General features: G+C 48.8%; 1 protein-coding gene across 1 annotated transcript in view; it reads right to left on the bottom strand.

Annotated features, from left to right (window-relative positions):
* ATCAY (ATCAY kinesin light chain interacting caytaxin) overlaps positions 1–19,723 on the bottom strand; it is a 40,267-nt gene extending 20,544 nt beyond the window's left edge. Inside the window, exons 1-3 of the mRNA XM_020895325.2 lie at positions 19,012–19,723; positions 16,588–16,705; positions 2,104–2,162 (exon numbers count right to left, since the gene is read on the bottom strand). Coding sequence (XP_020750984.1) covers positions 2,104–2,162; positions 16,588–16,664 — 136 coding nt within the window. The 5' untranslated portion in view covers positions 16,665–16,705; positions 19,012–19,723. The remainder of the gene's footprint in view (positions 1–2,103; positions 2,163–16,587; positions 16,706–19,011) is intronic.
* Between the last annotated feature and the right edge of the window lie 641 nt (positions 19,724–20,364).

Genomic DNA, 20,364 nt, shown 5'->3' on the forward strand with positions numbered 1-20,364 from the left:
AGCATTCTTGCCTGGAGAATTCCACGGACAGAGGAGCCTGGCGGGCTGCAGTCCATGGGGTCGCAAAGAGTTGGACATGACTGAGTGACTATTTTCATTCATTCATTCTTCCAGGAACTAAGATCCCACATGCCATGGAACAAATAAACCTGTGCACCACAACTAAGACCCAACCCACCCAAAGAAATAAATATGTTAAAAAGAATACTGCTGCTTTTGCTGGTGGGATCAGTTTGTGGATCCCAGCATGGTGACTGCAAGATTGAAAATGCAGGGAACCTCCGAGGCAGTAATGTCACCACGTGGACCCAGAGGAAAGGGCACTGAACCAAAGAGGATGATTCTTCAGCCTTAAAATGTAATGGAATTTGCCTTTAAAAAAATCTAGTGGAATTTGCCCTGCCAAATTTCAGACTCGCTCCTTCCAATTTCTCCCATTTGCAGTGGGACTATCTATTGTGTGCCTGTCTCACCTTTGTACTTTGGAAGCAGAGAAATTGCTTGATTTCGTAGGTTCACAGTTGCAGAGGAATTTTGCCCCAGGATGAATCATACCTGAGTTCCCTGCCCTGATGCCCCCATACCTTGAACCCTTTAACTGATTAAATGTGACCCACCCATACAATGACAGGCAATCTGCTTTATTCAAAGTGCATGAATTTAAATATAAATCTCGTTTAGAAAACACCCTCAATGGAAGTATCTAGAATCATGTTTGATCATGTAGCTGGCTACCATGGGCCAATCAAGTGAATCCATGCAATTAACGATCACATCCCCCATCTCAAATTTCTTTAAAATTTTTTTAAATTAATTAATTATTTGCTTATTTATTTTTGCCTGCACTGGGTCTTGTTGCTGCATGCAGGCTTTCTCTAGTTGCAGCAAGCAGAGGCTACTCTAGTTGCGGTGTGCAGGCTTCTCACTGAGGTGGGTTCTCTTGTTGCTGAGCACGGGCTCTAGAGTGTGGGCTAGGTAGTTGTGGTGCATGGGTTTAGTTGCTCCACAGCATGTGGGATCTTCCCGGATCAGGGATTGAACCCATGTCTCCTGCACTGGCAGGTGGATTCTTTACCACTGAGCCACCAGGGAGGTCCCTCAAGTTCCTTAACTTAATCCTATCTGCAAAATTGCTTTTGTCACCTGAGGGAACACTCGTGGTTTCCTAGAATTAGAATCTGGATTCCTTTGGGGGCCATCATTGAGGCAGTCACACCTAGGAAGTGAGGTACTGTTACCACACACCCCTCGTTTTACAGAAGTGGGAAGCAGAGACCCAGAAGGGAGAAGGGAATCACCCAAGGTCACCCTGTAGGGATGTGACAACACCGGGCAGAGAATATATGCTCAGGTGGGAAAAATGGCTGGTGCTCTAGGGTGACCAGCCATTCAGATCCATAAAGTTGGACCCCAGAGAACTGGGACAACTTGATCCCCCTACCTGGCTCATGGGCATAGTATGCTACAGGGGTAGGCAGAGTTGGTACTCGCTGCTGTGTGACCTCAGGGATGTGGCTGTCCCTCTCTGAGCGGTCCTTCCCCTCTAGGGTGGGCTCTGTGATGGGCTGCATGGGGGAGATGCAGGCAGAGTGGGAACTCTCAGCAGGACTCTGCCAGGAGATGACATCGAGGAGAACATGTGTTTGGCATAGCCCATCTGGCTGCCCTAGACCTCCTGTTTTCAAAGTCTAGGCCTTTGGGTCCTCAGAGCCATGAGCCCTCTAGAGTGCTCAGGGCAGGAGAGCCCCCTGATTTTATGCCTGGCATTCCCCTGGGCACTTTACATAAATCATCTCATTTAATCCTTGTATACCCCTTCTGTGGAAGGCTCACTACCTGCATTTAGTACATAAGGAATTGGAGGCACACAGAGGCTGAGCCACCACTTCAAGGACACACAGCAACACCACACACTGACTTCACGATGGTGACCACACACATCTCTGGGTCACCACCACAGTTGCTTCTCCCTACAGGCCTTGGAGCTGAACAACCCCCTTTTGTGACATTCCACCCAGGAGGCATGGCCTCTGACATTTCTACAGTTACAGTCCTGGGCAGAGCCCAGATCGTGTACCCATTTCTGCACACATGGAAACTTACAGGACGTGTCTTCTGTGGGGCTGCCAAGCAAGTCCATCCCCGTCTCTTCCGGGAGTGGCCTGCAGACCCAGCCAGGAGTGGACGCCAGCCACCAGGCACCATAAGTCCAGCCGCAGAAGCGTGGAGTTCAGACAGAATGAAAGCAACAGAATTTGTTTAGTTTTGGGAAATCATTGGGAGAAAATACATCTGTTCATGAGCATAGAAAAATCACACACCATCAGCGCCAGAGGGCTCTCATCAGGACATCTAACAAATATTAAGTCTTTTTTTAATACTTTTTTTTTGATATGGACCATTTGTTGGGCTTTCCTGGTGACTCAGATAGTAAAGAATCAGCCTGCAATGCAAGAGACCCGGGTTCGATCCCTGAGTCAGGAAGATCCCCTGGAGGAGAGCATGGAAACCCACTCCAGTATTCTTGCCTGGAGAATATCATGGATAGAGGAGCCTGGTAGGCTGCAGTCCATGGCGGGGCAAAGAGTCAGACATGACTGAAGCCTCTAACATACACACATATTGAATTTGTTACAATATTGCTCCTTTTTGTTTTTTTTTTTAAATGTTTTATTTATTTTTTTGCCGCATGTGGGATCTTAGCTTTCCCACTAGGGATAGAACACTTGCCCCTGCATTGGAAGGTGAACCAGGAAGTCCCATAAACCTTTTTTTTGGATAGTAAAAGCTGGGGCCTAGAGAAAAGGAGGGTCTCATCTATATTATATTTGGAATATAAGCAGCATTCTTCACGGGCTGACCCCACAGGGGTCTCCGATAAGCCAGAAATTGTCCAATAGACAAAGCAGACAACTGAGAGAGCTCTCCATGGCCCATGCTGGACAGGCCTGACCAACAAAACATATCATGAAGTATTGGCTGGTGATTCAAAGTACAAAATAAAACATCCACGAGTCCATATAGAAGTAAGCAAGTGACTGAATAAACATGGGGAGAAGAGACAAATTTTTCTTGCACAGAAGAATTTCAAATAATGTATGTAAATTGTCTATCCCCAAGAAGATGGAGAGTAACTTCTTCTCTGTAAGCATGAGTTGGGCACGGTGACTTCCTTCCAAAGGGGACAGTATGGGAAGAAGGGAGGCGTGACTCTACAGTGGAGACACCTGACCAGCACGACCTCAGCCCGGGGATGCAGGTCAACACCAAGGAAGAGTCGTGCTGATGACAGGCACCCCAAGATGATGGATGAGACGGCCCCTCACCTGTGTCCTCCTCTCCACACCCAGCGCCCCAGTGTCACCGTGAGAAAAACACCAGATAAACTCCCATAGAGGGAAGTTCTACAAAATCTCTGACCCCAGTCCTCCTCAAAGCTGTCAAGGGCAACAACAACAAGGAAAGTCTGCGATGGACCTCCCTGGAGGTCCAGTGGTTAAGACTTCACCTACCAATGCAGGGGGCAAGGGTTCGATCCCTGGGGAGCTAAGATCCCACATGCCTCCTGGCTAGAAAACCAGAACTTAAAACAGAAGCAGTGTTGTAACAAATTCAATAAAGAATTTTAAAATGGTCTACATCAAAAAATCTTTTTCTTTTTTAAAGTCTGAGAAATGGTCACAGCCCAGAGAAACCTAAGGAGACATCATGACTAAATGTTACATGGGATCTTGGGTAGGATCCTAGGAAAGAAAAAGAATATTAGGAGAAAATTACTATGGATATCACAGTAAATTGTGGACTTTGGTCAATAATGATGTATCAATACCATTCTATTAATTGTAATATAGATATCAGTCTCATGTAAGATGTTAATTATAGGAGTGGTGTGTTTGGAAGTTTTCTGTAATATTCTTACAACTTTTCTGTAAATCTAAAGCTACTAAAAAGTAAAATTTTAAAAAGAGAAAGGCAGCCAGCTATGCATCTGTGCCCCTTTAATTGATGGAGCACGAATTTGCAAAATAAGACCTGCTTTTCCTGGCAATGCCCAGACTGTCTTTTGGACCATAGCTCACTCTGCCTGATTCTGACCCACGTGCTCCAGCTCCTTTGCTCCCCAGGACTCAGGCAGAAGGGTTTGCAGAGTGCACGGGGCTGTCAGGGGCTCCAGAGCAGGGCCTGCTGACTCAGGGAGGCACTGCAGCAGTAATTCATCTCTACAACTCAGCAGTGCCAGCTCAGCTAAACGGGGAGCTGTTTTGACGGAGAAGGACAGTAGGGGTTTTTTTTTTTCCTTTTCGAATTGTGGTGCTGAAGAAGACTCTTGAGTCCCTTGTCAATCCTAAAGGAAATCAACCCTGAATATTCATTGGAAGGACTGATGCTGAAGCTGAAGCTCCAATACTTTGGCTGGCGAAGAGCCGGCTCATTGGAAAAGACCCTGATGCTGGGAAAGATTGAGGGCAAGAGAAGGAGGGGGCGACAGAGGAAGAGATGGTTGGATGGCATCATCAACTCAGTGGACATGAGCTTGAGCAAACTCTGGGAGATAGTGAAGGATAGCCTGGTGTGCTGCAGTCCATGGGGTTGCAAAGAGTCGGACACGACTTAGTGGCTGAACAACAACAAGTACACATTTATTCCATCTCCTCTGTTCTTCGTAAGGCATGAGCTGGCACCCTCTGCAAGATGGAATCTAATCATGCTTCTTCCTCCACACCCTTCCCCCACCCCGCCCACCCTTCTCCCATTCACCATCCTTTGAATGTTCTTTGAGTAACCACTATCTTCCAGGGGTATTGGTGGGTCTTGGAGGTAAAGGATGACATGGGTGACGCCCTGCTCTCATGGAGGTCAAAAGTCACAACTATGCAGAGGTGCAAAGGAAATGAAGACACGTATCCATGCAAAAACTCATACCTGAATGCTTACAGCAGCGTGATCACACTGGAGACAACCCAAATGTCTATCAAGTGATGAACGGATAAACAAAACATGGTCCATCCACAGACTGGAATATTATTCAGCTTCGAAAAGGAGAGAAGTGCTGACACTGACTACCATGTGGAGGGACCCTGAGAACAGGATGCTCGGTGACAGAAGCCAGATGCAGAAGGACACACAGGGTGTGATTCCATTTATATGAGACGTTGAGAACAGGCAAATCCATAGACACAGAGTGGGTTTGTGGTTGCCAGGGAAATGGGGAGTGACTGCTAATGGGAATGGTTTCCTTTTGGGGTGATGGAATGTTTTAGAACTAAATAGAGTTGATGGTTGCACAACAGATGAGTTGTGCATTTAAGATGGCAATTTTTATATTATGGAAATTTCACCTCCATTTAAAAAAGCAAAAAACAAGGTTCAGATTAAGTCAGAAGGTTTTAAAGAGGCATCTTTCTTTCAGGTTGAGATAAGACAACTCACATGCCCGTTTGATGTACACGTTGCTCTGTCCCTCTGGTCTGTAGCTGACACCCATGCTCTGAACATGGGGAGGGCAGCTGGTAATTCACGAATACGTCCAGGGTTCCAGAGGACAGGAGGCACACCGCCTCCTTGCAAGGTTACCCGAAACTGTGCTCCCAAATTGCAGACTGGCAGCTGATGAACTGCCGCTAGCTCTGTCCCGCCCACACAGCATTTCACAACATTTAAAACTCACTGTCAAATCAGAGATAAGACACAAAAAGTCTGGATTTCAGTCTTTTCTTGAATCAGATCTGCCCTCCTTGTATGGGAACCACCACCAGGAGCTGACTGTCCGCCACCCCTACTCACCTGGCTGTTGGAATTTCCTTCTAGTTCCTTTTCTCATTGACTCTGCCTTCCCTGCACCCGTCAGTTTGAGGCTGAAGTCCTGTTGTGCTAGAATCAGCTAGAACCGTCATTTACCCCACGGCAGGACACTCCCTGTGTTGAAATATTGCCATCTTGTTGAAATGCATCATCTTATTTGCTCCTCACAGCATGCCTACGAGGCAGGGGGAAGACTGTTTCACAGAGGAGGAAACCAAAGTTAAACCAGGGAGAGCGGGGAGGGCTGAACCGTTTATAGTGGCTGAGCTGAGTCCAGTCACTGCCCACTACTGCCCCCTTGTGCCCAGTCTGCACATGTCCACCAGCCCCTCAGGTCCACAGTGCTACAGCTTTCAAGGCCAAGTGTTGTTCAGTTGCTAAGTTGCATCTGACTCTTTGCGACCTTATGGGCTGCAGCACGCCAGGCTTCCCTGTCCTTCACCGACTCCTGGAGCTTGCTCAAACTCATGTCCATCGAGTCGGTGATGCCATCCAACCATCTCACCTTCTGTTGCCTTCTTCTCTTCCTGCCCTCAATCTTTCCCAGCATCAGGGTCTTTTCTAATGAGTTAGCCCTTCACATCACAGGGCCAAATTACTGGGGTTAATTCCCCAAGCATCAGAAAGATCTCAGCTTCTGCAGACCTGAAACCCCTTCACGAACTCCAAGTGGATCCAGATGGCTGGATCCATGTAGCACCTGCTTTCTGTCTGTGTTGGGAAACCCAAGTGAAAAGTGGGGTCCCCCGACTCCACCAGGTGTACAGTGTGGCTTTATCCTTCTGGCATGGGTTGGCTTGCATCCCCTCAAAACGTAACTCAAGTCTGAACTCCCAGTACCTAGGAATGTGACCCATTTGGAATAGTTGCAGACATCGTTAAGTTAAGATGAAGTCATACGAGACCCACTGGTGGGCTCATAAGAAGAGGGAAGTTTGGACCCACGCACAGAGGAGAGGGCCATGGGAAGATGGAGGCAGATGCAAAATCAAAACTATAATGAGGTACCACCTCACACTGGTCCGAATGGCCATCATCAAAAAGTCTGCAAACAATACATGCTGGAGAAGGTGTGGAGGAAAGTGAACCCTCCTACACTGTTGGTGAGAATGTAAATTGGTGTAGTCACTATGAGAACAGTATGGCAGTTCCTTCAAAAACTAAAAATAGAGTCACCCTATGATCCAGCAATCCTACTCCTGGGCATATCTCCAGAGAAAACCAAAATTCTAAAAGATATATACACCCTTATGCTCATTGCAGCACTGTTTACAATGGCTAAGACATGGAAGCAACCTTAATGCCCACTGATGGATGAGTGGATGAAGAAGATGTGGGACATACAGATCACGGAATATCACAGCCATAAAAGAACAAAATGATGCCATTCGCAGCAACAAGGATTTACCTTGAGACTGTCATACCAAGTGAAGTAAGTCAGGCAGAGAAAGACAAGTATCATGATATTGCCTATATGTGGAATCTAAAAAAATGGTGCAAATGAACTTAGCTACAAAACAGAAAGAGTTACAGATGTAGAAAATAAACACGGTTATGAGAGAGTAAGTAGGGGGATAAATAGAAAGATTAAGATGGACATATGCACACTTTGGTGCTGTTGTTCGGTCGCTAAGGCAAGTCTGACCTTTGCGACTCCATGGACTGCAGCACGCCAGGCCTCCCTGTCCCTCACTATCTCCGGGGGTTTGCCCAAGTTCATGTCCATTGAACCAGTGATGCTATCCAACCATACACACTACTATACATAAAATAGGTAACTAACAAGGACCTATTGTATAGCACAGGCAACCCTACTCAGTGTAATGACCTATATGGGAACAGAATCCAAAAAAGAGTGGATACACGTATATGTATATAACTGACTCACTTTGCTGTATATCTGAAACTAACACAATGTTGGGAACCAACTACACACCAAAATTTTTTAAAAAACTAAAAAATAAAACACAAGCTTAAAAAAAACAGATGGAGGCAAGGAGTGACGCATCTACAAGCCAAAGAACAAGGATGGCCAACTACCACCCGAAGCAGGAAGAGGCAGCGAGGATCCTTCCCTAGCACCTTCAGAGGGAGCATGGCCCTGCTGACACCTTGATTTTGGATGTTTAGCCTCCAGAACTGTGAGAGAAAATGTCTCTTGTTTTAAGCCAGCTTCTGGTACTTTATTAAAGCACTATCCAAATTTCCCTCCTGGGCATTCCTTCTGGACATGACGTCTGTGAACCCTCCAACCTGACACCTATGATCTAACCAGGCTCACTTACATACCGCAGCCCCTACCATGCGAAGGTCCTCTCTGCCCCGATGCCTTTGCACATCCTGCCCCCGCTGACTAGAGGGGCCACTTCCTGCTTTCTTTGCCCAGTGAAATTGCCTAGCTTTTGAGGCTGGGTCAGTGTCCTCCAGAAGACCCTGTCTGAATCTGACCTCCACCTCACCCCTGCATTCTGCCTCTTCCTCTCTTGCTTTGGTGAGTCACAGGCCTGGCCCTGGAAGAAGCAGCCCTCAGCAAGGGTCTGTTGAAGGAAAGATTGAGTCAGGGCACATTTTGCAAGTGGCAGGGAAAGGCCAAAATCAAGAAATACCTGTCACTCAGAATCAGCTGATATTGCAATAGTTCTGGCTTCAGAGGTGGCCCCTAGACCCAGTTCTATGCTCAGGTCCTAGACTTTGTCTTAATGTTACTCATGGTGTGAAAGAAAGAAATTGGGAATAAACTGTGGGCCCCAGGACCTTTGAATATGCCTCCTGTTTCCCAAGGGGCTTCCCAGGTGGCTCAGTGGTGAAAGAATCTGTCTGTCAATGCAGGAGACACAGGTTTGATCCCTGGGTTGGGAAGATTGCCAGAAAAGGGGATGGCAACCCACTCCAGTATTATTGCCTGGGAAATCCCAGGGACCGAGGAATCTGGTGGATTATAGTCCACGGGGTCACAAAGAGTCGGACACGACTGAGCACTGCTTCCCAAACAGTGCTCCAGGGCTTCGATTGCCTTCAGATTGGCCACGCTGCCTCAGTTGCCCCTCCAGGGCTTCTCAGCTTCTGCTTCTGCCTGATCCACAGCCACCTCTGATGCAGGGTAACAGTAAAAACTCTTTCTGAGCATTAAGTAGGCTTTTCAGAGGCTCAAAGCTGGATTAGCAGCTCCAGGGCTTATAATAGGACTCTTGCAAACCTAAGTCAAGGGAACTGCAGAGAGGCCTTCAAAAATTTTAGGCAACTTTGGTGGTTTCAGACACTCAGATAAATCTACCCTTTTCTGCACTTTCTGACACCTTTTTCCATTTATGTTGTTCTGGTCTCCCCCAGCACCATCACCTCTTGGCTGGATCAGAAAGCCTTGTGGGGGAACTTCCCTGGTGGTCCCGTGGCTAATATTCCACACTCTCAGTGCAAGAGGCCTGTGTTCGATCCCTGGTCAGGGAATTAGATCCCACATGCCGCAACTACAGATCTAACCACAACTAAGACCTAGCAAGGTAAATATATATTTTTAAAAAAGAAAGCCTGGGGTTGAGAGCAGAATCACAGACCTCCCAGCCCTCGCTCCCTATCCCCCACTTCACCCCCGCCAGTCACGCTGGCTCAGTGGATGCAAACAGGATGTTCTGGACCTAACAGTGTTCTCCCAATGCCCAGTATGACTGTGTTTGGAGACAGGGTTTTTAGGAGGCAACTGAGATTGAAGGAGGTCAAGAGTGTGTAGCCCTGGGACCTCTCTGGTGGTCCAGTGGTTGGGACTCCACCCTTCCACTGCAGGAAGTGGGGGTTCAATCCCTGGTTGGGGAACTAAGATCCCACATGAGCAGTCAAAAAAAAAAATGTGTGGGGCCCTGATTCCTTAGGACTGTGGCCTTACAAGAGGAGGGGGAGCCACGAGAAAGCTCTCTCTCCACCACTGAGAACAGAGGAAACGCCATGTCGCAAGAAGCCAGGAAAAGAGCCCTCACCAGAAGCCAGTCCTGCTGGCACCATGATCCCAGACTCCAGAGTTGTGCAAGAATAAACACCTGCTGTTGAAGCTGCCCGTGTGCCGTATTCTGTGTGACAGCCCAGCATCTCTGGAGAGCAGGAAAGAGAAACAGCAGAGTGGGTGGGGGACAGTGGACGCTCAGGGCGCCCCATCACTTCCTGCCCTAAACCCACGGCTCCTGCCTGACAGTTGTTAGGACTGCTGAGCTGGACAACATGAAATCACTGCTGTGTGTGTGTTGAACTAGGAGAGGGAGCATGCTTGGCTTACCCTCTGCAGGGATGGGTACATACAGACAGAGACTGAGCATGGGTAGACAGACAGATAACAGACAGACAGACAGACACAGAGAGAGACAGAGATAGGAGGGGAAGAGGGAACAATAAAGGAAGTATCAATAAAATCTTAAGAGTCAGCAAATCTGGGTAAAAGTTTATAGATATTCCTTACACCATTCTTATAATTTTTATTTTCTAAGCTTGGAACTATGTCAGAATAAAAAGTTACAAGGGAGAGGGACAAATTGAGAGATTGGAATTGACATATACATACTGTGTGTGCTTCAGTCATGTCCTACTCTTTGCGACCCTATGGACTGTAGCCCACCAGGCTTCTCTGTGCATGGGATTCTCCAGACAAGAATACTGGATCGGGGAACTCCCCTGGTGGTCCAGTGGTTAACACTTCACCTCCCAGTGCGGGGGTTTCGGGTTCGATCCCTCATCGGGGAGCCAAGATCCCACATGCCTTGTGGCCAAAAAACCAAAACATAAAACAGAAGCAATATCATAACAAATTCAACAAAGACTTTGGGAAATTAAAAAAAAAAAAAAGAATACTGGATTGGGTTGCCATGCCCTCCTCCAAGGGATCTTCCCAACCTAGGGATTGAATCCATGTCTCCTGCATTGCAGGCAGATTTTTTTTTTGCCACTGAGCCACTGGGAAAGCCCATACACATACCGTATATAGGAGAAGTAACTGATAAGGACCTACTGTATAGCACAGGGAACTGTCTGCAGTGCTCTGTAATGACCCACACGGGAAGAGAACGTACATAGTGAACATACGTATACACAGAACTGACTCACGTAGCTGCCCGGCAGATATTAATGCAACGTTGTTAATCGACTATTAGTTGTTGTTCAGTTGCTAACTCATTTTGACTCTGCGATCCCGTGAAATGCTGCATGCCAGGCTTCCCTGTCCTTCGCTATCCTCCGGAGTTTGCTCAAACTCATGTCCATTGGGTCGATGATGCCATCCAACCATCTCATCCTCGGTTGGTTGGCATCATTGACTACACTCCGATAAAGGAAAGGAAAAAAAATTACAAACACAATGAAGAGCTCGGATGCTGCAAGACCTAGCACGGCCCCGAAAAAGAAAAAAATTTACAAACAAAACCCACAGGCTGAGACACCTAATCCTGCACCCGCCTCCTTAGCTGTGAGATGCTAGCCAAACCCTTCCCCACCTCGGTCCTCAGTTTCCCCATCCAACTTTCCTTCAGTCCCTCAATCTGCTTCCACTGGCCCCAGGGCCTTTGCACATGCTGCTCTCTTTGCTTGGAATGCTTGATTGCTACCCTCAGCCTCTTTTCCCTGCTCCCCCCTCATCATCCTTCACAGCTCAAGGTCAACTCCTTCTCTAACCTCCCCAACCCAGTCAGAACCCACCCAGGCTTGCTCCAGGTGCCAAGAACCCAGCTTCAATTTTCCATTGGCCGGTGAGGTTGTAAGGGACTGCCTGTCTCTGCCCTAGTCTTCCAGCACCCCACAAGGGCAGCTCTCCTGTTTGCCAGGTGTCACCAGCGTCTCACCCACGGCCTGGCACAGTTGGTGCACGTCGCTAGAATGAATGGATGGGCAAAGGAGGCAGTGAATGGGTCATCTCCAGGCAGCCCTCAGCTATAGCCCATGGGAATCTGCAGAAGTGCAGAAAGACACCGCAGAAAACAGGCACAGTTTGCACGCCCGGACACACCCAGGGGAAGCTGGGAGAGGCCCCAGGAAGGGATCGCTGTGCTGGAAGGAATAGAATCAGGGGTTGTCTGACTCAGACAGAGGTGCTTATGTTGGGCTGCATCTGGACGCTGTATAAGGAGCTTTACTCACTCCTCCGGAGGACAGTGCCTCAACCAAGGCATGTTCCCGACCCAGGGCTGCACAGCCAGCCACTATCCTGTGAACACTGAACCACTGAATGGGGGAGAGGAGCCCTTTGCAGCTGGGGAAACTCACTTGAAATTCACACGTGCAGCTGCTGTCAGCCCCACTTTGTCTCAAGAAGGCTTGGGAGAGGAGGGTCTCTTTTATGGGGGTTGGGGGCTGGGTAAAAGGAACCAGGAGTGAAGGAGATACAAGCTGATAACAATGATGCTGGGACTTCCCTGGAGGTCCAGTGGTGAGGACCTTGCCTCCCAATGCAGGGTCTGAGGGTTCAATCCCTGTGGTTGGGGAGCTAGACTCTCACCGGCCTTATAATAAAAAAAACCAAAACATAAAACAGAAGTAATATTGTAGCAAATTCAATAAAGACTTTAAAATGGTCCATACCAAAGACAACTTAAAAAAAAAAGAATAATGTTGAGACTTCCCTCATGGTCTAGTGGCTAGGACTCTGAGCTTCCACTGCAGGGGGTGTGTGGTTGGGGAACTAAGATCCGGTCTACCTCTGAGGTGCAGCCAAAAGATAAATACATAAAAAAAAAGGAAAAGAAAAATGATGCTGCAGGCAGCATCAAATTCTCAAATCACTTTGTGAGCCAGGAATGGCTGTCCCTATTCTACAGGTAGGAAAACTGAGGCACAAAGATGCCCAAAGAGCTGTTCCAGGTGGCCGCACAAGCCCATCAGAGAATTGGAATCTGAACCCACTGGCTTCTGGTTCCACAGCTTGTGCCCCCTTGTTTCTGCTGTGTTGCTTGAAATAAAACTAGAGTGAGCAAGGTGAGTTTTGTGCTGTCATCAGAGAATTTTTTTTTTAATGTCCAGGAAGGCTTGGAGTTTGCCGCCTGGGGAGGCGGGATTGAATCAGGTTTTTGAAGTCTGGACCTGGGGATGCTTTGGTCTCAGTGGAGGTCAGAGTTCATGGGGCCACAGGGTGAGCGATGCTGAGACTGGTTGGAGATGTTTCTAAACTCCCAGAGCGCTTGGTGCTGGAAGGAACCTACCGAGATCACCCCATCTAATTCCACCTTTTCCGTGGGACAAAACAGACCTTCCACAGATGAGGGACAGTTCCTCAAGGTGGCTGGCTCTTGACCACTCTGGGGCATTTCTAGCCATGGGAGGAGTCCCTGCAAAAACTTCTGTACACACAGATATATTTAAAATGGAAAACCAACAAGGACTTACTGTATAGCACAGGCAACTCTGCTCAATGTTATGTAGCAGCCTGGATGGGAGGGGAGTTGGGGGGAAAACGGATACATGAATATGTACGGCTAAGTCCCTCCACTGTTCATCTGAAACTGTCACAACATTGTTAATCATCTATACCCCAATACAAAATAAAAAGTTAGAAAAATGATCTTTAATTCACCCTAACTGCCAGGTATCATGAGATCCCTTTCCTTTAAAAAAATTTTTATTTTATTTTTTGGCCAAACTGCACAGCATGTGGGATCTTAGTTCCCTGACCAGGGATCAAACCTGCATTCCCTTAATTGGAAGTGCAGTCTTAACCACTGGACCACCAGGATGTCCCATGAAAGCCCTCTCCACGCATCCAGGCAACAGTGCTCCTTGTATTGAGTTGAAGAGAAGACTTTCACGGGGGAATGTAGAACAAAGAACATTCTAACAGTGAATGAATAGGAGCTTGACTACAATGAAGTTGCCATGTCCTTCTCAAACTAAGTCTTCCTGAAGACAATGGTACTGGGCAGACAAGAGATTCTTGGTTATTCTGATGTGGGGCATCTATTGCTTTAAGAACCACAAGGGGAACTTCCCTGGTGGTCCAGTGGCTAAGACTCTGAGCTCCCAATGCAGGGGGCCTAGGTTCAATCCCTGGTCAGGGAACTAGATCCCATATGATGCAACTAAGAGTTTGAATGCCGCAACTAAAGGTCCTGTATGCCAAAACTAAGACCCGGGGCAGCTAAAAAAATAAATAAAATAAATATTTAAAAAAAAAAAAGAAGAAGAACCACAAGGATTTGGGTGAAAAGGACTAGACTGCCAAGAAGCCCAAGATTCTCAAATAAGGGGGTGATACCCTTAACATCACGGCTTCTCCTGGGATAGGTCGACGGGAAACTCTAGACCTCCCCCATCAGCCTGTTCTGCTTTTAAAGGATGGGAGTATAAACTGTGCACATGTGGGGCCATTTGAGTCCAAAGAGCCTAGATTAGACTCAAACCTTTCATGCCTGTCCCTCAGCCTAGTTCTGCCCTCAGCACCCTTACCCACTGAGACTTTCTGGAGCTGGAACTCCTACCCAAGTTCTCTTTTCCAGGGTGAATGTGCCCCGTCTCGTTGACCTTCCTTCCCAGATGGTTATGCAACTAACTCCTGGGCATCATCTCCCTGGGATAAAAGTGGGAGGGAGGGACTTGCATTAAAGTGGGAGGGAGGGACTTCTCTGGCAATCCAGCAGTTAAGAATCTGTCCTGCAATGCTGGGGACATGGGTTCGATCCTTGGTCGGGGAACTAAGATCCCAATGCCTTGGGGCAACCAAGTCCACGTGCCACAACTAGAGAGTCTGTGTGCCGAAACTAAGACTCCATGCAGCCAAATAAATAAATAAATAAATAAATATTTTTTAAAAAGTGGGAGGGACTTCCCTGGTGGTTCAGTGGTTAAGAATCCACACTGCAGTCAAAGGGACGTGGGTTCAATCCATGGTTGGGGAACTAAGACCCTGCAAGCAAGACCAAGAAAAAAAAAAGTGGGAAGGAGATGAGCAGTTGAATCAGGGTGCGCCTGTGCTGATGATATTTCCTTTTACTGAATGCCTTGCTGGAGGAGAAAACAGAGACAAGTACCTCAGCCATACACGGCTCCCTTCTTACGACTTTTCATTCCTACAAATGACTGTTATCCATTCACTGATGCCATCCATATCTACTGAGCGCCAACTGTATGCCTGTGATCACACCAAAGGCCCCTGCTCTCCTGGGACCCATCATGGAGAACAGATTGTAAACAAGTGTATGGAATAGTCAGCATATTAGATTGTATGAGTCTCCTGTGGCTGCCGTAACAAACTGTTCCAAATTTAGTGGCTTCAAACAGCACAGATGTATTCTCTTATGCATCTAGACACCAGAAGTAAGTCTGAAATCAGTTTCATGGGGCTGGTTTTTCCTGGAGAAACCAGTGCAATGTTAGCATCCCTGGCCAAGTGGTCTCTTCCTCCCATGACTCCAAGTTGTTACTGTCATCATCACAGCTCCTACACCTGTAGACAAACCTTCCTTTTTTTTTTTTGTTTGACTGTGCCCTGAGGCATGTAGGATCTTACTTCCCCAACCAGGGATTGAACCTGCACTCCCTTAGCTGGAAGCTTGGGGTCTTAACCATTGGACAGCCAGGGAAGTTCCCTGCCATCCTCTTATACCAGGGGTCCTCAAACTCTGGGATCTAATGCCTAATGATCTGAGGTGGAGCTGATGCAATAATAATAGAAATAAAGTGCACAATATATGTAATGCACTTGAATCATCCCGAAATCATCCCCTTGCCCCCACCCCAGGCCTGTGGAAAAACTGTCTTCCATGAAACTGGTCCCTGGTGCCAAACAGGTTGGGGACCACTGTCTTATACAGAATCCTGTGATTACATTCAAGACCTCCCCCTCAATAATCCAGGATTGTCATCTCCCCATTTTGAGATCCTTAACTCAACCATATTTGCAAAGTGCCTTTTGCCACATTAATGAACATTCTCCAGGGAGGGATCAGGACATGGATATCTTGGGAGGGCTGTTATTTAGGAAGGAAACAATTTAAGAACTGGGGGAGGTGGGTAAAGAAAGGGATAGGAGGTCCTCTCTAAGAAGGCGGCCAGTGGGTGGAGATCTGAAGGAGGTGGGGGAGGCAGGTATCCAGGGAAGAGCATTCCTGGCAGAGGGAACAGCCAGTGCAAAGTCAGAACATCAGAGCCAGCCCAGCACAGAAGGAACAGGAAGGGAGCAGCAGGCGCTGGAGGACACGAAGGGTGGAGAGTGGCAGGAGCAAGTGGAGGTTGAAAGCCAGATTTTCCAAGGAATGAACATTTGACCCAGAGATTTTAAGCGGGGATATGAGACAGTCTATCTGGCTGCTGCAGATAAAAACACACTATTACCTGGATTCTTGGGAACCCAGGTAAGAAGATTGTAACAGACCATGAAAGTGTCAGTTGCTCAATCATGTCCACCTCTTTGCGACCCATGGACTGTAGCCCACCAGGCTCCTCAGTCCATGGAATTCTCCAGACAAGAATACTGGAGTGGGTAGCCATTTCCTACTCCAGAGGATCTTCCTGATCCAGGAATCAAACCTGGGTCTCCTGCACTGCAGGCAGATTCTTTACCATCTGGGCTACCAGGGAAGCCCAATAGGCCATAAGATGTTTTCTTCATAGAAGAATGTTTAGAATTCTTACAAGAGTGTGGGAATGGGAGCTATTTTAGTACTTTGGCAGAGGTGGGCAGGGAGAGGTGGGAAATCCGTCTTAAGTCAGCAAATACCAAGTATGAACTTGGCCGGGTCAACTGGGGTGTCTGCACCACACCTGGGAGAAGTGTCGGGCCGGGCCACTCCCTCCACGGCTGACATGCAGATGGGGGAGCCGTACCTGGGCAGAGCTTCGTCCTGCCATTCTTCCTTCACGTCCACATTCTCCATCCGGAGTGTGGCTTCGGTGGTCCCCATGAGAGCTGGGAAGAGGTGCCGACTTGAAGTAAGGGTGAATCCTAAAGGAGAGCCATGGATGGAGGGTTTACTAGACAATCATCCTAATCACCCTAATTGCATCCCACCCATGCACAGAACTTCAGAGATCCATCTGCAAAGAGCACTTGTGTCTGTCATCTTATTGAATCACTGCCTGGACCCATGAGGCTCCTCCATGTCATAGGTGAGAAAACAGAGACATAGAAAGCTGAAAATCCATGTGGGTGGGTTGTGAATTTGAACCCAAAGGAGGGGCCGAGCCTCCAGTTATAAGCTACTTCCCAATGAAGCTCTGAAATCCACCCTCCCCATGGTTCACCTGTCCTCCCTTACCTTGGACTTCAACTAGGAAGCCACAAATGCAATTAAAGTCATTTATACTAAAGTGCTAATGACTGATACAATTAAGTTTCCTTGCCAGGACTGACATTCAGACAGGACCTGGTTAACCCTAAACCACCTCTATCTGCTCTGGCCCACCTCCCCTGCCCCTCTATCTGCTACTCCCATGCCCCCCAAAAGAAACAAGTCCTGACAACCTGACCCTAGGACTAAAAAACACAGTGAGAAAGTGCCTGAGGTTGGGAATCAGGATCGTAATTTCTCACTAACCACAAAATGCCAGTTTTGTTTTTAATGGTTGTGAGGAACCAGTTGGGGGCACGGGGTGGGGTTAGAGCTCTAGATGGTGGCTTAAGGGCTGTGCTGTCTGGGAATGTGGTCAGAACTGCTGAGTGAGACTGAACTTGGGGCCTGAACAGACGTCCCCTGCCTCAGTTTCCTTGTCTATCAATGAAAGACTTGATCCAGAAATAACCTCTAACATCCCTTTTGGAATTACACCCAAGATCTTATGACTTAACGAATAGCTCAGGTTCTGTGCTTTTAAGCCAGTGGTTCTCAGTTGGGGGTGATGCTACCTCCCCCCTCACCAGTCACTTGGTAATCTTTGGAGCCATGTTTTTAGTTGTCACATGGGGTGGGGGTGGGGCGCTACTGACATCAAGTGGGTGGAGAACAGTGATGCTGCTCAATGCCTTACAGTGTCCAGGATGGTCCCCCCTTAATCAAAAATGATCTGGCCCCAACGTCCTTAGAGCTGAGATTAAGCTGTCATCTTCACTTGCCAGCACCTAAGGTCCCGCCTCCAGGCCTCCCCCCTCCCCCACGCCGCAGCGGCCCCTCTAAAGCTGGTGGGTGGCTCTCCATTTGGGTGTGTCTTCCAAAGCCCCTCGCTGGACGGAAACTCCTGTGGATGGTGGGTCTGCCTTTGGGACTGGGGCTCAGAGGGAGGACTCAGAGGGGGCAGGGTGAGGCCCAGGTAGGAGAGAGGGGATGTCTGAAATGTGACCCTCCCCCTTTCAGTGAGAGTTTCTCACTCGATTTTGTCACTGCCCTGGATGTCGTCACTCATTCATGGAGGAGGGACAGTAAGACGCAGTACGGAAGGGGGGCGGGGGGAGAAGAGAGATCTCTTCTTGATGCTATCGGCAACCGCCACCCAGAACCTTACCGCAAGGGAAAGTTCGCGTCAGTAGAAATTCATTTTCTTTATGAAGGGAGTGGTCTTTGCTTCTGTCTTCCTTCTCCGGAGCTGAGTGTGGTCTCAGCCCCCCGAAAAGGGCCACCCCCCTTCCCCACCCACAGCCGAGCCTGGAGCCTCACATGTCTGCCCCACGATCCTCTAAATGCCGGGATATGGGTGGGTCCCGCTGGGCCCTGGACACTCCCGCCCTCTGGTCCCTACTTAACATTCAAGGACCATCGAATAAGGAGGCAGCGAGAGGAAGCTGAGAAGCGGTCCTTTCTGCCGTGGTGCTGAATTATCAGCCCCTCGCATACAAGTTCAGACACAGGAGGAGGCATCTCTTGTCTGTAACCATCTCCCTTCCTCCCCACCCCATAGGCAAGCCTTTACGTGCACTTCTGTCAAATCCTTTTTCCAAATCCGCTCACGGCGTTATAAATAGGAAACACACAGAGTTGAGACTTGTACATTTTGGTCTCGCAGGAAGCGTCCTAGAGAGGGGCTGAGGGTTTGAGCCGCCTAATCTCCCAACACCGCCTGGAAATGGTGCAATCGTCTGCCTTCCAGGTGAACGGTGGGCACGCGAGGTCAACCTTGTGGGTGTGTATGTGTGTGTGCGCGCGCGCGCGGCGGATGGTTTTCTCCGCGTGGGGAAAAAATGGAGGTGTTGCCATTCCAAGAATCGCCAAGTACCCCGGCTCTCTGCTCCCACCCGCCCATCTGCCAGAAGCAGGGTTTGCAGCCCCAGAAACATGGGGGACGATCTTCCTCAACAGGGCGGGGAGAAAGTGGACTCACCTCCGTGCGAGTACCGGCTACCTCCGCGGCCTCTCCCGGGTGAGCGCAAACAAAGACGAGCCCCGGGCGCCTGCAGAGCGCGGTCCCCGGGCCTTCAGAGCATCCGAAAAAGATGCGCTCAGGGCGAACTCTGCATCCAAGGAAGGTCACCCAGAGCAACGCGGCGGGCGCAGACGGGCGCTTTTTGTCCAGGGGTGGTGGGGCGGCGGGCGGGGAAGGCTTGCAGTTAGCGGACGACTCCCCCTTGCTCGGCAGCGGCTGCGTCTCGGGTCATCGTTGTCTCAGCTTGTGCCTCCCGAGGTATTTTCTTCTCGCCAGCTCGTAGCTGGCAGAGGCTCGGCTTCCTTTAAGACAGTCAATTATGCTGCTTTTGTGTGCAGGGTGGGTGGGTGGGGGCAGGGCTGACCAAAAAGCACAGCCCCCTGGCAGAATCGGTGCTCTCCATTGGCTGAGAGGGGAGCAGTGCTAAGAGCCTCACTGGGGGCAGAAGCGGAAATGATTCCTGATGGCGCATCACAGATTTAAAAACAAAAACAAGGAACAAATAAATAAATAAATGGCAGCGATGGCCTCATTCATTGGAATATGAGAGAAGGAATAATAACCTCTCGTACCCACTTCGTGGGTCCCTCAGCTGGCCACTTCCTATGACCCATGTGCCGAAGACCAGGCTGGGTGCTGGGGAGCAGGATTCTTAGACACACACGCTCGGGGCCACCGAGGGAAAGGCGCCCCCTGCGGATGTGCGTGCGGTAGCCCCGCCCTGAAAGACGGTGGAATAGAGTTGAGAGCGCACTCTCTGAAATCAGACCATAATCGGTTTGAACACTGGCTCAGCCAAAAGCTGGGGGACTCGATTTGGGTAAGTGATCGTACCTGTTGGGCCTCAGTTTCCTCATCTGCGAAAAGGAAACGTTAGGCCTCTGGCGTTTCAGCATTTAATGAGGTGATACGGGCTGGGTGCTTGGCACATAGCACAGCATGAGAATTCTGTGCCTATTTCCTGCTGTTACTGATTTTATGTTTAGACTGGTAGCAGGTTGAGTGGTGCCTTCCGCCCCCCGGTAAAAGATACCTCCATGTTTTAGCCCCTGGAACTTGCGAACGTAACCTTATCTGGGAAAAAGGGGTCTTTGCAGGTGGAATTAAGTTAAAGATCTCCAGATGAGATCATCCTGGATTAAAGATGAGCCCTAAATCCCACGACAAGTAACTTCATGAGAGAAGAGAAGGTGGGGGAACACCATGTGAGATGGAAGCAGAGATCAGGGTGAGGCATCTACAAGCCAGGGGACATGAAGGATGGCTGGCGGTCTCTAGAAGCTGGGGGGAGCACCCAGTGGATTCTACTCA

This window comes from Odocoileus virginianus, chromosome 3 (assembly GCF_023699985.2).
Source record: "Odocoileus virginianus isolate 20LAN1187 ecotype Illinois chromosome 3, Ovbor_1.2, whole genome shotgun sequence".
NCBI classification, from domain to species: domain Eukaryota; kingdom Metazoa; phylum Chordata; class Mammalia; order Artiodactyla; family Cervidae; genus Odocoileus; species Odocoileus virginianus.